The sequence below is a fragment of the Barbatula barbatula genome (assembly GCF_947034865.1).
Source record: "Barbatula barbatula genome assembly, chromosome: 7".
In the NCBI taxonomy this organism is placed as follows: Eukaryota; Metazoa; Chordata; class Actinopteri; order Cypriniformes; family Nemacheilidae; genus Barbatula; species Barbatula barbatula.
Genome location: NC_136770.1, coordinates 4,896,933 through 4,914,535, shown reverse-complemented (window position 1 = coordinate 4,914,535; position 17,603 = coordinate 4,896,933). Strand labels below are relative to the sequence as shown.

The 17,603-nt window shown below is 40.1% G+C and overlaps 2 protein-coding genes across 2 annotated transcripts; both read left to right on the top strand.

Annotated features, from left to right (window-relative positions):
* Positions 1-586: 586 nt before the first annotated feature.
* On the top strand, positions 587-13,576 carry kdm4aa (lysine (K)-specific demethylase 4A-a). The gene is made up of 22 exons (XM_079459672.1): positions 587-738; positions 2,365-2,524; positions 2,620-2,795; positions 3,022-3,136; positions 3,539-3,732; positions 3,815-3,864; positions 3,943-4,046; positions 4,126-4,263; positions 4,376-4,725; positions 4,814-4,971; positions 5,558-7,545; positions 7,624-7,696; positions 8,170-8,351; positions 9,419-9,614; positions 9,985-10,061; positions 10,286-10,341; positions 10,808-10,916; positions 11,186-11,374; positions 11,586-11,759; positions 11,974-12,093; positions 12,184-12,276; positions 12,358-13,576. The coding sequence occupies exons 2-22, from the start codon at positions 2,378-2,380 to the stop codon at positions 12,493-12,495; spliced, it is 4,827 nt and encodes a 1,608-aa protein (XP_079315798.1). The 5' UTR covers positions 587-738; positions 2,365-2,377; the 3' UTR covers positions 12,496-13,576.
* Positions 13,577-15,804: 2,228 nt separating this feature from the next.
* LOC306896716 (E3 ubiquitin-protein ligase RBBP6-like) lies at positions 15,805-17,152 on the top strand. Its single transcript, XM_079460964.1, has 3 exons — positions 15,805-16,068; positions 16,156-16,331; positions 16,656-17,152. Exons 1-3 carry the CDS (start codon positions 15,845-15,847, stop codon positions 16,676-16,678), a joined length of 423 nt encoding a protein of 140 aa, XP_079317090.1. The 5' UTR covers positions 15,805-15,844; the 3' UTR covers positions 16,679-17,152.
* Positions 17,153-17,603: the final 451 nt, after the last annotated feature.

The window sequence follows — 17,603 nt, the reverse complement described above, 5'->3', positions numbered from 1 at the left end:
TATAGAGATGTATAGAGTTGTGTACTGTGGTTGGCCCCATAGGAATGCATCGAATGTGTAATCTCATTGTCAATCTTTATGGCTCCATACAGTACAGAATGAAGTTCTAATCAAATCCATACAGTGAATCCAATCTTTATTATATAGGCAAACATATATATATATATATCACTATATATCTTTTATCTATGGATTCTATATCAGTATGGTCCTGTAGGAATACCCTGAGACATTAATGTCATTGTCATTTACGGGAAACTATATGGTCCGGGGGTATTGGCTGTAATTCATAGACGTACTTTTTTAAAGTCTAAATATTATATCCATATGGTGTTATTACATCAGTGTTACCCGATATACTATTAAATATATGTTTTATATTTCTCCATGGCCCCATGATGATTGTAACCTCACTGGATAGCCTGTAGTTAGAGTCAATTAAACAAATGTACATTATATTATTAAGTCTAAAAGTTAAATTCATATGATGTTAGCAAGTCTGTACCATATATAATATAAATGTGTGTTCTGTGCGCGTGTATGGCCCCACAGGGGTCATATGGAGAGAGTTGATAAGAGGAACGCCTTCTTCCATCTTTGTAAACAGTGTGCTCGTGCGCATGCGCAGTCCGTGCGCTGCGCTCTAATGGAGGACATGTCTGCTGTATAATCGTGTTTTTCTGCGCTGATTTTTTGCGTTCGTGCACTCAACAGCTGTCAGTCGACCCATCGACACCTGTGAGTAAACTGACATCTTACCCTCCTGACAGAAACCGTTGTGTTTTTATGCGATTTCGTTTGCGTTTCAGCCCGCAAGTGTCGGTGTTTACTGGAGTTAGCATCACAGCTCATCAAAGTTTTGAGCAGATCAATAATTCATATGGAAGAGTTACACAGTTAGACGGAAACCTTAACGAGTCGTTTTAATTTACGTGACCGCGTGTTTGTGTGTTGACTTGAGTTGTGTATTTGTGTGACAGCTGCAAGTTTTGTGTCATTTCAGCAGCTTTGACCGCCAGTATTGTTGTTTTCTGGGACTGAGTGGGACAGATTTTTTTTCATCGGAACTTTAAATGATCCCGAGGGGGAATATGATGAGAAGATCATGAGAGATGTGGGTTTGATTCTGTCAGATAAAGCCCTCAGAATGATCGGTGTTATTATTGTGCTAAGTCAGTTAGCTAGCATTAGCTAGTGCAGGGTCTGATTTTATTAGTGCTTCGACATTCATAAGCTATAATATCAATGCATGTATAATACAATTATAACTGCAGTTCAATAATAATAATGCACTTTGTTATGCACTTTAACAGACTTTTGCTACATTTTGGTTGGTTATATTTGTATTTTGGCTTTATATATACTAGATTTATTTCTATATAGTTTAATGTCATTTTGTCGTGGACTATGACTATGAGAATAATGCAATACTTTTGATAAATCACTCAAAGTATAATTCATTTAACATCGGATTGTTAATAAAAATGTGTATAAACTTATTTGAGTAGAGGGTTTTACAGGTTATGATACTACTGTTTTATACTGTATGTGTACAGAACAGGTTACAATAGTATTTTATATATGTATGGATCTTTAAAAATGAACGATTACCAGTTTTTTTAATTCTTCATTATGTTATATATGTTAGTAAAATATATAAAGATTTTTCCCCATATGTTTTAGTAAAGAATCAACATTGTGTAGTTCTTAATAAAACATCCCTGATCCTAGAATAGTAGTTGTGTTGGTAGTTTAGTGGCTCGAGAATGAGTTTGTTCAATAAGACACTTGTTGAATGTATAAAAAATGGTATTGATGGTCTGTAGGCTAATATGAATGTGTGTGTTATAGCTAGAGCTGCTCTTTACATTAACATTTCGCAATTATTTGTCAATAACATCTACAAGGTTTTTGGTAACATGCTAGACTTGTTTTAACAGTAAAAATAACTTTTTAGAGAAAGTGTGTGATGCTTTCTTTTCCCAGAAAAAGGTGTGAAACATGAATGACGGTTATTTCATTTGCAGTTAAAAATGTTAAGAAATACATAAAAGACTCTCTCCTCACCATACGCTCAGGTTATTATAGTAATGTATGACCTGTGGATGTGGATTTGACAGAAAATGTCAGTTGTTTTTAAACCGGCGTAGACACAGAATAACCTGCAGTTTGATGTTTTAAACACAGATGGCGATAAAGAGGCAAAAGTGGCATATTGCAGCTTAAATTTTTTAACTTGAATTGAAACTTAAATTGATTTTACAAACTTTTAGCGCATTTATTTGAAAAGCATTTTCGAAAAGCTTGAACTATTATGGTATGGATTTATGTCTTTGTTGCTAAAATGTATTCTCCCTCATTCAGTCCAGAAGGCAGAATGGCTTCAGACTCCGTCTCTCAGAGCTCTCAGAGTCCTGTCACCAGGATCATGACCTTTCATCCAACAAAAGAAGAGTTCAAAGACTTCAACAGATACATCGCATATATGGAGTCACAGGGAGCCCACAGAGCCGGCATGGCAAAGGTTAGCCTCGTTGTTTAAATGTTCTGCCCTGTTCGTTCGGCTGTTGTTGTGAGATTGTCACTTCAGCAAGTTGTATTCTCGTGTCTTTGTCGTAGGTGGTGCCGCCGAAAGATTGGAAGCCCAGACGCACGTATGACGACATTGACGATTTGGTGATTCCCGCCCCTATTCAGCAGGTTGTCACCGGCCAGTCGGGTCTCTTCACTCAGTACAACATCCAAAAGAAACCGATGACGGTCCGCGAGTTTCGCAAAACCGCCAACACAGACAAGTGAGGAGCAAATACAGCCATATATGTTTGTAATGAGCTCCTTATAGATCAAACTTCAATTCCCATGGAATGCTGGTAGTGATAAAATGGGTAGTCAAAATATTCTGGGTTTTTTGGCATTGCATTAAAGCTTCTGGGAAATGCATACATGTAAAGTCTTTTTACTAAATAAATGTTCCTGGTTCTCACCGTGTAATTTAACGTTTCTCTGACTTCTGCATTGTAGATTCTGTAATCCCAGATATGCTGATTTTGAAGAGCTGGAGAGGAAATATTGGAAGAATTTAACATTCAACCCTCCGTTATATGGGGCGGATGTTAGCGGAACCCTCTATGATCCAGTGAGTTACTTCACTCGCTGTTTAATGGCTCATTTATTTATATTCTAAACCATAAAACTTTCTTCAATAGAAAACAATGTTTTTTAAGGCACAAAAAGCACAATAAAACCGCTCTAAACAACTCAAAAGCTGTATTGCCGGTCATATAACAATTTGAGTATCACCTGGTCACTTTCTTCACATCATGAACAGCCGCGTGGACTTTCTGCACTGTATCGTTTTATGTGTTTCTAGGAAGAACGTCACACAGTTTTGAAATGATATAAGGCCGAGACAATTATTCTAGAATTTGTGTTATTGGGTTAATGATTCCTCGAAATGTTTTCTTCCCAAAAATGTTTTACAATATTGCTTTGTTCTCAAACTTCTGCCAACATATACATTACATTTTTCTCCTGATAGGATGTCACAGAGTGGAATATCGGTAAACTGAACACTATTTTGGACACGGTGGAGAGAGAAAGTGGGGTCACAATAAAAGGAGTAAACACTCCGTATCTTTATTTCGGCATGTGGAAGAGCACGTTTGCCTGGCACACCGAGGACATGGATCTCTACAGCATCAACTACCTTCACTTCGGAGAACCCAAGTCATGGTAGAGACACAGCACATGTGTAATGTAAAGAGATTTAAAGACATTATTACGTTGTCTTGAATTAAAAGGAACTCTTCTGCAGGTATGCCGTGCCTCCGGAGCATGGGAAAAGATTGGAGCGTCTTGCTAAAGGTACAGTAGGATCCTGTAGGCCTTCTTACGGTTCTCTTTATCAGCTCTTTCAGTCATCACATTTCTTCATTCACGCAGGATTTTTTCCTGGAAGCGCTCAGAGTTGCGAAGCCTTCTTACGACACAAAATGACTTTAATTTCACCATTGATTCTGAAGAAGTATGGCATTCCCTTTGACAAGGTTTGTTTCTTTATATTTATGAAAAGGTTCATATTGTGCCTAAACGTATTATAAATGTTTTATCTGTTGAACACATCAGGTGGCTCAGGAAGCTGGCCAGTTCATCGTGACCTTCCCGTATGGATATCACGCAGGGTTTAATCATGGATTCAACTGCGCAGAGTCAACCAACTTTGCCTCCCAGCGATGGATTGATTATGGCAAACAGGCAACATTAGTACGTTTAACTTTACGTACAGCAGCGCCGTCAACTCCCGCATTTGCCTTTTTTTTATTAAATAAAGAAATAATTACAAAAAGCTTGTTGTGTTGTTGATGTCTCCTCCCAGTGTTCTTGCCGGAAGGACATGGTGAAGATATCTATGGACCTGTTTGTTCGCAAGTTTCAGCCAGAACGTTACAAACTCTGGAAAGCAGGAAAGGACAATGCGCCCATCGATCACATAAAGCCCACACCAGTGGAAGCAGAGCAGGTGGACGAGAGCAGCGAGGTCCAGACGGAAGAGCTCGGAGACAGCAGCCGAGCAGAAGCAGAGAAGACAGGAGAGCTGAAACATGAAGAGGAGACGGACGCAAACGCTGAAGAGAAGAAAGAAGCTGTTGATGGACAGCTGGAGAGAGATGAGAAGAAGGCTGTTGGTGTTGAGGAACCCAGCAGCACCTCGGAGCAGAACAACAGGCATGTGTTCATTTTCATTTACTAAATATTATCATATTATGTTCATTAATGATAGTTGATTTGACATTTCTTTTATGTCATGCTGCAGCTGTCCAAAGCAGAATATGGCGCAGAAGCGTCCGCATGATGCTGAAGGACAAGATGACAATCACGTTCAAGAAGAGGAGGATGTCGAGAAGAAGAAATCTAAATTGTGCGAGGCTGAGACAGATGCCAGACAAGAACAATCCATCTCTGCTGATCCGGGTAAAGAGCCTCATATGATTTATTAAAGAACACGAATCACAGGCAATCTCATATTAATCTTGAGTGCCTATACAGTAGTATTTCATACGCCGTATCTTATGTAGTTTGATAAAACAGAGATGCGCTGCACGTTTATTTCCGGACACAAGCTGCTAGAGGTGGGACTAGTGGGGAGAGTGGGATGGAACTACAGCACGAGCAAGCAACACATCATCACATTAATCCCTTCGTGTTTTTTACATTATGCACGTACACGCAGATTGGTTGGTGGGTCTTCCTATGCTCGTCGGTTGGCTTGTGGGCGGGTTGCTTGCTGTGCTTTTCCAGGAGAATTGCCCATTCGGAATAAAAACCCTGTTACGAAAAATTTCATAACAAGTTGGTGTGAAGGGCGATATGTATCAAGCACATAAATATTACGTCACACGTCCAACTCGTTTTTTAACAAGATGACCATGTTAAGCAAGAAAAGCCTGCACCTTCAACAGTTTAAAGAAGTCAGAATGACCATGGCATGATACCTCGGTTTTAACGTCTTACGTTTTTTTAAATGATATAAAATGCCTGAAATGTTTTTTTTCTGCAGGTGAAGTGAAGGCTGAGGAAACCATGCAGACAGACACTCCCCCTCCAAACCTGGAGGAGATTCAAGCCCCTCCTCACACAGATGAAGAGGTTTCTCCATCAATCCAGCAGCCACATCCCACCTCCAGCAGTGACATCACATCTCAGGCTCAAGAAGATGACGTCACTCCTTTTGAACCCAGTGATGTCACCTCATCTTCACAATCCAATAGCATCAGTGATGACACGGCTCAGAGCAGTGATGTCACCACTCAGTCCGATGCTGTCACTCAAAGCTGCGACATCCAACCCAAACCTGATGACGTTACTCTGAATGGTGATGTCAGCATGGAGTTGGCTGATTATGAACCCAGTGACATCACACCCCATTCATGTTCCTCTGACATCACACCAGAACATCATCCTGCTGATATGTCTGCCCAGTCCAGCATTAACTCCACCCACATCTGTGATGTCACCCCTGAACCCAGCGACAGCACTATCAGCCCTAAGCATGACGCAAGCAATAACTCCGCCCACATCTGTGATATCTCCCCTGAATCAAGCGACAGCACTGTCAGCCCTCAGCATGAAGACAGTAAAGACTCCGCCCACATCTGTGATTTCACCCCTAAACCCAGCGACAGCACTGTCAGCCCTCAGCATGAAGACAGTAAAGACTCCGCCCACATCTGTGATTTCACCCCTAAACCCAGCGACAGCACTGTCAGCCCTCAGCATGAAGACAGTAAAGACTCCGCCCACATCTGTGATTTCACCCCTAAACCCAGCGACAGCACTGTCAGCCCTCAGCATGAAGCCAACAATAACTCCGCCCACATCTGTGATGTCATCCCTGAACCCAGCGACAGCACTGTCAGCCCTCAGCATGAAGACAGTAAAAACTCCGCCCACATCTGTGATTTCACCCCTAAACCCAGCGACAGCACTGTCAGCCCTCAGCATGAAGCCAACAATAACTCCGCCCACATCTGTGATGTCATCCCTGAACCCAGCGACAGCACTGTCAGCCCTCAGCATGAAGCCAGCAATAACTCCACCCACATCTGTGATGTCATCCCTGAACCCAGCGACAGCACTGTCAGCGCTCAGCATGAAGCCAGCAATAACTCCACCCACATCTGTGATGTCATCCCTGAACCCAGCGACAGCACAGTCAGCCCTCAGCATGAAGACAGCAATAACTCCGCCCACATCTGTGATGTCATCCCTGAACCCAGCGACAGCACTATCAACCCTAAGCATGAAGCCAGCAATAACTCCACCCATGTCTGTGATGTCACCACTGAACCTGGCAGCAGCACCATCAGCTGTGAGCCTAGCATTTCCCCCTTCAAGACCTCTGATACAATCCCAGAACCTGGCAACAACATTGCAAACACTATCAGCACTGATGAAACCAGTCTTAACTCCGCCCACATCTGTGACATCACCACCGAACCTGGCAACAGCACCATCAGCCCTATACACGAGCCAGGCGTTAGCTCCACACACACCTCTGATGACACTACAGAACTCAGCAGCAGGACCGGCAGCCCTAAATGTGAGCCTGACCTAAGCTCCGCCCAGGTTTATGATGTCACCACAGATCCCAGCAACAGCACAGTCAGCCTTAAACAAGATCTTTGCATTAGCTCCGCCCACATAAATAATGTTACCCAAGAACCCAGCAACAACCTGGTCAGCCCCAAGCGCGAGCCTGACGCGAGCTCCGCCCCCACCTGTGATGTCACCACAAAACCCCAAAACATCACTGTAAACGAGAAGGTCACGGAGCTTTCGGAGTCGCAGAGTAGCGCTGTGTCAGCAGGCAGCGGTCAGGTGAACCAGTCTGAAGTCCAGCATATCTTCCAGAGGACTCTGAGTCCAGCTGAGGTGCTACACGTTCACAGCTACGCTAAAGGAGATTACAGCGAGCTCGAACCACGCATCAGGCACGAGCGGGAACGAGACAGTGATTCGGATAGTGAGTCTCAGGAAGACAGCAAGGTATGTGTGGAAAGTTATGCACTTTTTTACCATTTTTACATGTGTGTGGCAATAAATATTTTGTGTGTTGTTTTACAGAAGACGTCTCGAACCAGAATCCCCAGACTACCTAGACATCACCCTTTGATGAAGGACATCATCAGCGATGAAGGTCAGATACTTGTCTTGATCATTTCTTGTGTGTATTCTGACTTTAGTTTATTAGATCAGGAACTCTCAAACTTTCCTTCCAGGACCCTCCTCAACGGGTATAATCTATAGTTTAATAATAATAGTTTTTTATGAAAATAAGGCGGTAAAAATGCACACTGTTTTGCGCTACCAAAGATGATCAAAATCCATGCCCATCGCATAAACAGATTGATGTATATAAAAGTCTTTTGTTTTTCTTCTCACAGACATTTCAATATTAAAATAAAACACACAAAACACCTAACAATGGAAACAGCAAGCAATTACCTTAAAAATCCATAGCTATCGCTAATAGTTATAGCTCACTTTGGAACCAAACTCTTCGTATACCCTATATTTATCTCTTTCACAACACGCACTTTTGTGATCAACATTTGATCTGTTAGTCTGTATATTGCTCTGCACTGATGTGTTTTGTTGTTTCTTGTGCAGAGCTACAGGACCCATCTGCATCAGAGGAGGACGGTCTGGACGGAGAAGCCTGGGCTCGACCTCTGAGCCACCTGTGGCAAAACAAACCATTTAATCTAGAGATAGAGCGCGAATACAACAGAAAGATGGGGCTTGTGCCACCCTACTGCGCAGTGTGCATGCTGTTCCAAGCACACCAGCGGGTAAGTCGATATGTCATAGTAAGCCAGTATTATGATTTATTTGCCTATTTTAATATCATTTTCATGCATAAGAAAATGCTTTTTTTTCTGCTATTCTGCATTAAAGTGATAGGTCACCCCAAAATTACAATTCTGCCGTCATTTACTCACCCTCTTGTCATTTCAAACCTTTACGACATTCTTTGATCCACCGAACACAAAATATTATATTTTGAAGAAAGTTGGTAACCGAACAGCACTGGCCACCATTCGCTTCTATTGTATGGACACAAAACCAATGCGAGTGAATGGGGTAATTTTTCAAAATATCTTCTGTGTTGTGTGTTCTGAAATCGATTACTGCTTGTTTAGTAAATACATGACACTAAATTAAGAAGAAGACATTTAAACAATAAGACTAACCTTGTTGATCGATATAATAATCATATGTTTTCTGTCAGTAAAGGAATCTGAACAGTTGCTCTCCTGTCGGGTTAAACATTTGCAAGATCAGTCTTGTAATACATTTTTATAAAATAAGAACCAGCTGCAAACAGTAAAGAATAGTGTGCTCCAAAACGACCAGATGGTTGCTCGATAGATACTACAAACTAATACTTTCACATTTGTCCACGAGACTGTGTTGTCATGGTGTCACAGACACTGTATTATTAAGGAGATGCAAGGTCTGGAGAAAGCGTAACGGCTTCATGGGAGGTATCATGTGAGGCACCTCAGCCAATCATATAACAGCCTCTAGTCTCCTTTCATGCATTCTGCTGAAGGTTGCAGGCTTTCCATCTGGTGTCTTTGGTAACGCGGTTTACAAATAGTTTAGAGCAAAATATATAACACTGGCCTAGTGGTTTGGGGATATTTTACTGCATAAAAGTTACAAAGTGCATCCTTAATCACAATGAATCGTTCAACAGCCATAATCGACGGATGTTTTTAAATCAATGGTTTTAGTATAGAAACCATCACCTTCATTACAAATCTGTGTTTATTGCCGTCCTGTGCCTGCAACTTACATACCTGAGACTTCCTGTGTGATCTGCTACATTCCTGTTTGTGGGTTTTGTGTCTAGTCTGAAGGGGGCGACAGCGAGTCAGCCGTGGTGTTGCGTGGAGGTCAACTGAGAACCAAACCTCTGATTCCAGAGATGTGTTTCAGCACTACCACAGAGGAGAGCTCGGTCGTCCGCCTGTCCACACCTCACCTGGATGCAGACGGAACCAGCCTGCTTATCAGCTGCTCGCACTGCAGCGTCCGTGTGCACACCAGTGAGTCTCAGAACTATGCATATTTGATTGCAAGAGATTTTTGAACAAGTAAACAGATTTGTCAGAGTTTAAAACGTTCACTACGATTTCAATGATCTTGAGATTTAATTTGCTTTTAGTATTTGATCAAATCTTGAAAAAAAAACAATGCTGACACTTTACATATCAGTCCGATCGATGGTTTGTGAAGAGGAAACAATATTTGTCAAAATAAACCTAACAGGGTTATCAGAACTCGTGTTTGCATCAGTACATGTGGAGTCATTTATATGGCTTTGAGGCCTTCATTCTTGATTTGAGTTTACTGCGGCAGGAAAGTGTGTGTTAAACCTAAGGAAGTGTGCTTCATTGGTGGTGTGTTCTTTTACAGGTTGTTACGGTGTGCCTCAAGTAAGAGTCACAAAAGACTGGAAATGTTCCCGCTGTAAAGCCAACGCTCTCACGGAGGTGAAATACACAAGCTACACATATTGTGAAAGTGTGTGGTCTCCGCTTCAGTGTCGAAGCGAACCTTTGATGAAATGACAGTGTTGTTCATCACATTAGCAGTCTGACAACCAGAAACTTTTTCTTGAGAAAACTTTGCAAGTGTCCAGTGTAGACCTGTGTTAAATACATAGTAACATGAGCTTCATCTTATTTCTGATGTCATTGTGTTTTGTTGTTTTCAGTGTTGCTGTTTGTGTTCTTTGAGAGGAGGGGCTTTACACCGAGCCAATAATGGCAAGTAAGTAATCCACAGGTCCACCAGATGTCAGCAGTGATGCAGCACACGCAGTGATCCCTGATCTGATCTCTGTAGATATTATTTGCTGCATCCCCAAACCACAACTTTTTAATAGCTCTTACAAGCCAAATGACAGATTGTGTTATCGATAAAGCTATGACGTTTTAAAATGAGGAAAAATAGAGTGACAACCATTAAAGGTTATGTTTGCTATCAACAAGGTTATTCTTAAATATGTGGCATATATATATTAAAATCGCCTAAATATTATTTGAAAAACTAAAGACTTAGAAATCATCCCTGAGAAAGGAAATTCTAATAATCTTGTATAGCAACATAAACAATCCGAACGATTTATCAATTTGTGTTGAAACCTCAAAATAATTTACATTGTCTTGTAAAGGTTAAAATTCCATATACTACCCCCCCAAGATTCTGACATGAGCCAATATGTGTCATTGTGCAGGTGGGTTCATGTGCTGTGTGCAGTGGCCGTGCTTGAAGCGCGCTTTGTCAACATCACGGAGCGATCTCCTGTGGATCTCAGCGGCATTCCCTTACAGAGATTTAAACTGGTGAGTATAGTCTCCAGAGAACTGTGTCCAGTGGCTGCCCTTTACACAGTAAACCGTTTCTGTTTGAACATTTCACTTCTTTCTAAAATGTCTGACACGTTTTAAACTGAAAACCACCAAATGCTTCTCTGTGGAAAAAGAGTTTCATTGAAGGCAATACTACAGTAAATACACAGTGCATATAGTTAAGCTTAAGAAACTAGATTTAAATCTGCACGGCAGGGTGTTTCCTTTTCTCACTTCCTCTAACTTACTTCCTGCGATTGCAGAAGTGCTATTACTGTAAACGGCGCATGAAGAAAACATCAGGATGCTGCGTGCAGTGTTCACACGGTCGCTGCCCCACATCCTATCACCCCACTTGCGCGCAGGCTGCAGGTGTCATCATGCACCCAGATGACTGGCCGTTCATTGTCTACGTCACCTGCTGTCGGCACAAAGGGCCAGTACAGTCTGAGGTTTGGAAACTTTAGAAAGCTTCAGAGCTTCTGCTTCAAATACTTGGTTCACTTTCACACTACATTAAATATGACTAAAACTGACTTCCTGTTTTCTTTTATACTCAAACTTTGTTTTGAAACCCAATGAATGCATGCGGTCAAACAATGACCTTGGCATTGTCAACTCCGTGTTGAACTACAGGAAGTTTCTCTCTTCTTCTGTCTGTAGCGCAATGCAGCAGCTCTGAGAGCAGAGCTCAGCGTGAGTCAAAAGGTCATCTGCAAACACAAAAACGGCCGTTACTATCAGTGTGAAGTCATACAGCTGACAAAAGAGACGTTTTATGAGGTCAACTTTGATGACGGATCCTTCAGCGAAAACCTTTTTCCAGAAGACATTGTGGTGAGAGGGCTTAAGAGATTTCTCTGTGATTTTTAAACCCTTTTATAATGTCATCTAACCTTCAGGAGGCACCTTTAAAAAGCTCAATTTTCAGAGTCAAGTTTTGAGATGTTGATCTGTCATTTTATAGTTTGCTAGAATGCAGTGAAGCACGCTATTTAAAATAAAGAAGTAATACGTAAGTAACACATTTGTCTTTGTTGTTTTATTGTAGAACAGGGACTGCGCTCAGCTGGGTCCACCTCCGCAGGGTGAAGTGGTTCAGGTCAGATGGACCGATGGCCTTGTTTATGGAGCCAAATTTGTGGCAGCGCATGTCATCCAGATGTACCAGGTATATATGCATTCTGCAACAACTGTGTTATTATCCAGTTAATCCTCCCTTTCTAAAAACCTACCGTGACGGTATTTTGTACCTTCTCAGGTGGAGTTTGAGGATGGATCGCAGCTCACAACAAAGAGAGAAGACGTCTACACTCTGGACGAAGAACTTCCCAAGAGGGTCAAGTCTCGTCTGGTGAGCTCCATCACTGAGTTTGTCAATCAATTCAATATTGAAAATATTCTGAGTGCTGATTTGCGAGTGCATGTGATTCAGTCCAAGGCCTCGGACATGCGCTTCGACGGGATGTTTGGAGAGAAGAAGGTTCAGGAAAGCAAGAGGCAGAGAGTGATTAACTCCAGATACAGAGGGGACTACATCGAGCCCGTCATCTATCGAGCCATCATGGAGTAGCCGACACTGACGCCACCTTCATCCCAAACCCCCAGCACCCATCCAGCAGACTCTAGCATACCCTGTTTATATCAATAGCGGTCAGATAGCAGGGGTCAGAAGCCTGAAGGGGTTTGACCACTTCCTATAAACCCCTACAAGCTGTCGTTCGTCTAGCATGATACGTTTTTCTGGTATGGGTCTGGAGTCGACGCAGGCCGTTCATAGTTCATAATCTTTGTTCAGATGTTGCCACACGGTCCCCGGATAAATTAGCGCAGGAAGCAGTAGCTCGTCTCATTAATCATTTGTTTATAATTGTTCGTAAAAAATAAATACGATCATTTGTTTTCTCCATTTTATGAATTGCGTTAATTTATTTGACTGAATTCAGGGTGCTGTTTTACCCATCTTTTACAGAACGGAGGTGCCATTACAATTTTATGAATCCAGATTGTTTTTTATAAGATCTACACTGTTGTAAATTGTGCCGTTGACATCCTGAATATTGTGCTTTATTTGGAACATAGCTTTTCATCTTACGAGATGTTTTTACACGGCTATTTATTACCTGGTGCTTTCTGAAAGTAACTTTTACACTAAATGTGTGAGTTACTGTGCTGTCCAAGTTCAAAGCTGATTTGTCAGTCTGTTTTATGAAATAGGATAAAGCTGAAAATGCCGAGAATCTCACATTCACAGCTCACAGAGCCCTGCCTTGCACTCTGTTTCAATACAATTTCAGGCATTTTTAATAATGTAGCTTACTGCTGTCAACATATTACCACAACCCCTGAGGTTTTAATAAGCTATTTTTGCACTTTTTAACTGTTTTTGTATGACTTTTTATCTGTTTCCTTACAGTAGCCAAGCTCTAGAGATATCAATGCATTTATGAACGTCGAGGTCTGTTGACGAGCTGTTGGTAAAGATTGTTGCTGTCCTCCTTTGTTTGTTTGAGGGCTAAGTTTCACCATAAATGAATTATAAAAGTTTTTTATCAAGAAGTCTTTATTTGATTTTTTAATACATGTTTAATGTTCATATACTGTGAGATGGTTTTTGTATGTTGTAATTTAAAAATAAGAAGCTTTCAGCACGGTTTTGGCTGCCTCTTGTTTTGCTTTTGAATACGAGTCTCGTTCTCACTCCTGTTACAAACGCAAAGGCTCCAACACGTTTACTGAAATTAAATATAAATATGTCATTGTTCTATTTTAAGATACACATTAGTAATGTTTTATCTAGGACATTTAATATAAGCGAGTTCTCTGTCCTAATTTAACTAAGGAATAGTCCTTTAAGATAAATCTTGTCTGTGAAGTCACCATGAAACTGTAGTTGCAATTGACTTCTTTTCCGTATCGTGATTTCGACTGAAACGGCTTCTGAAATTAGAAAAATGATGTAGGGCGGGGCTTTGTTTTGTATTCCCTTTTGATTGGTCTGATGTCAATTGGAGGGGAGGGCTTAAAATACTTGGCCATTGGACAGTCAGTATAGTCCTTCCTCTTTTTTGTTGCTGACGTCATGTGGAGAAGAGTTGACGTTGAGAGGGGGAGAGAAGCTTAACGTGTTTTATTAGAGATTACAAGTGCAAATTATTCTTTTTAAATAATGGGATAAATCCTTTATAATAATCACTGCAACACTGTGTGAAACACTTCAAATGTCCTGTTTGATTGCATTCATTGACCACCACTCGTGTCCGGGATAACTAGTTACCAATATTGGGTATGATACTTCAAAAGTAATATTTACAAATGACATCATCACAGAGTATACCTTAAGAAAGAAATAGGCTGTGTTACGTACTTATTTATAAAAGTTGCAGTGCCTCCACAGTAAAAAATACATAAGCTATATTAAATTTATTAGGATTCATCTAAATTAAACATGAGCCTACCTGTAATAAGCTGTAACCATTAAAATTCTTAATAAACATCATATAAATATCAGTACAGTGAATAAATAAAAATGAATGCTGTAGATAAAATAATTAGTTATTAGGCTTATAAAAGAACATTTCTGATGTATTTCTCATTTAAACGAATGTTTTAAACAAATGTATTTCTCATTTTTACAAATGTACATTTGGATTTTAATTAAATTGTCATAGGCCGACCAAGTACATTACAAATTACTTATAAATGAAAAGTAATCCCTATAGTAACTTTTACTTACAGTAATGAGCTACTGACGAATCAAAGACACCAAACACTGGTGAGAACAAACTTCAATAAAACGCCAATGAATTTCAGTATAGTTGAGTCGGATGTGCTTAGAATTTAGATTCATCAAGTACGCTTTCAATTGATGCGCTCGGAAGGTTTTGAGGTCAGTAAGCAGTGCTGTGCACTAAAAAAAGAAAGTAGATCAGCAGCCTAACGCTACCTTTACTTCAGATATGAAGCGTATGTACAAACCACATAAAGACATTTACAACAAGTCAACTGAAGTGACACAAGCACTAATAGATGAAACAACTGAAAAATGTGTCGAGTTTGTTTATGACAACTATGACTTTAAAACAACATCAATGTTATTTATTAGCCTTATGCAGCAGATGCTTTATCATACGCAGCCAATATGAGAGAGATTATTATTTATTCATGTTTTTATAAATGGGGAACAAGTACAAGCCTGTAATATGAAACGATCTGCCTACAGCGCACAGTGTATAACCTTCAACAACTTTCTAGACACTTGTTAGCATGCGTCATTTTTTAATGACATATGTAACATATGTATTATGTTTACAATACAGTACTGTGTTTTTATATTTTATAATTTTTTATAAACTTTATTGTCATTACACATATACAAGTACAGTGCAACGAAATGTAGTTTAGGTCTAACCAGAAGTGCAATTAGCAAGTGCAGGATATACAGTGAATAAATACAGAATATAATAATAGGAAAATATTATACATTGGACATGGACTATGAAAATATTTTACAGTAGGTATGTTCTATGAACAATATATACAGATGGCTATATACAATGAACATTAATGTACAGTAATAATTTAGACTAAACAATAGTGCAAGTGACTTAAGTGTGCATAAATTATAGACCTTAGCTATTTAAGTTGCAGGTGAGTTAATGCAGTTGTTGAAGTTACAGTGCAGTGGATGAGTTATGCAGCTATTAAAGGTACGGTGCAGTATATGAGTTAATGCAGTTAATAAGGTTAGAGTGCAGTAGATTAGTTAATGCAGTTATGAAAGTGGTCCATTAGTGCAAATGAGCATTCAGTATAATGTTTCTGGTGTGCAAGTGAACATTATAGAGTGCAAATGATGCTGTGTGTGTGTAAACAGTCCGGTAGAGCAGACAACATGAAGTACTGGTGTGTACAGTTCAGTCATGCATGGCAGCCCTGTAGTGCAATGTAAACAGTGTTGTTGCCAAAGTGAGTGGCCAGTACCGGGTTGCTTGTGCCTTCACAGGATCCAACTTTTGTTGTGGGGTAAGCGCATGCGGAGAAGCGCAGGAATTCCCGCCAGCTTCCTAATGGAGGTGGATGACCCCAACATGAAGGGAGTGATGCTGAGCAGCAGCGGAAAGCATGTCATTCCCATCATTAATGCGTGAGTTTACAACTGTCATCTGTGTAGACACCTCACAATGAACACACATTTGCATTTGGTTGACAATTGTGTGCTTGTTCTGTTTAGTGAGGCTTATGCATCTCAGAAGAGAGACAACCCACCTTTCTCAGCCCAGAGCGAGTCCTCCTCATCGACCTCACATGAAGATCCAGTGCCTGATGCTTTTCTGTGTCAGATCTGTAAAGAGCTCATCTCTGATGCTGTGATGACTCCCTGTTGCAGCAACAGCTACTGCGACGACTGTGAGTTTCTGCACAAACAAATGTTACTCTGAAAGTTTGTTTGACCTTTGAGAACATAAGTGACTGTAAATGAAATCTTTTTACTCTGACAGCACGTTTATGCATATATTCGTATTTATTCGATTATACATATTGTCTATTTGTAAACCCTGTTTTAGAAACAAGGCTCTCTGTTTAAGGACTTTTGCAACTTTTTACTCATTCTCAAAACTACTTTATGCATTGATTTGTCAGATTAACCGATAAGTAGTAATGAATGGCAATTTTCTGCAAGTATATTTTGCTCTTAATCTTTAATAAAAAAAATTGAATCGTATCTTGCAGATGTTGGCGATACACAGCCCTAATCCGAACGTTCCTGCTGAACATCTTGGCTCGTCTCCTAATGCTTTGCATATCAACGTGTTCTTACGCAAGGTAAGATGAAACTATACGTCATGCTCTGTTTTCGTTTCAAAACGGGTTTCTGGTTCTTGACACAATGTCAATTGGTTTGTCTTATTTACACTTTAGGTTCCCTGTAGGTGACAGAGAAGCAAACATTTGTTTATAATGTGGAAGGAAAATAAAACAAATAAAGTCTCACACGTGAAGGAGAAACAACACACACTGTCAAAAAGGTGATAAACAAGTTCTTCACAGCGATGCCATTTCTTTTAGTCTAAAAATGTTCATGGAACCGTGCAGCCAAAACGTCGCTTCAATGGCATGTAAACCTTATTTGTATATATAACAAAAGGCCTTCTATGACCTTATCTGTCACCTGGGACCCGTTTCAATAAGGAGGTTCAAGCAACACTGAGTTAAAATATGAACTCTGAGTTGATTTACTCAGATAATCGCTACTCTGAGTTTTCTGTTTCAGAACAGCTGGTTTCAATCAGTTCAATCCACTCTGAGTAAGTTTACTCGAGGTTACTCGTGTTCACCGCGGCTTTAAAAAGCCATCATCAATTGAGCGAAGATAACACGATTCACCATGGCAACGCCACGTGACAAAAAGCGCTCCGTTTATTTCCTTTCAGTCGAATTGGAGGCACTATATATATATATATGTGTGTATATATATACACATTTACATGTAAGAGATATTATATATATATAGGCCTATATATATTTATATATATATATATATATATATATATATATATATATATATATATATATATATTTAAACACATATATACCTAAGATTTTTGTCATGTAGGTGCAATCCTTCTGCAATAAAAAGAACATGGCAGCAGCTGAAAATGAAATATAAAAACATAATTT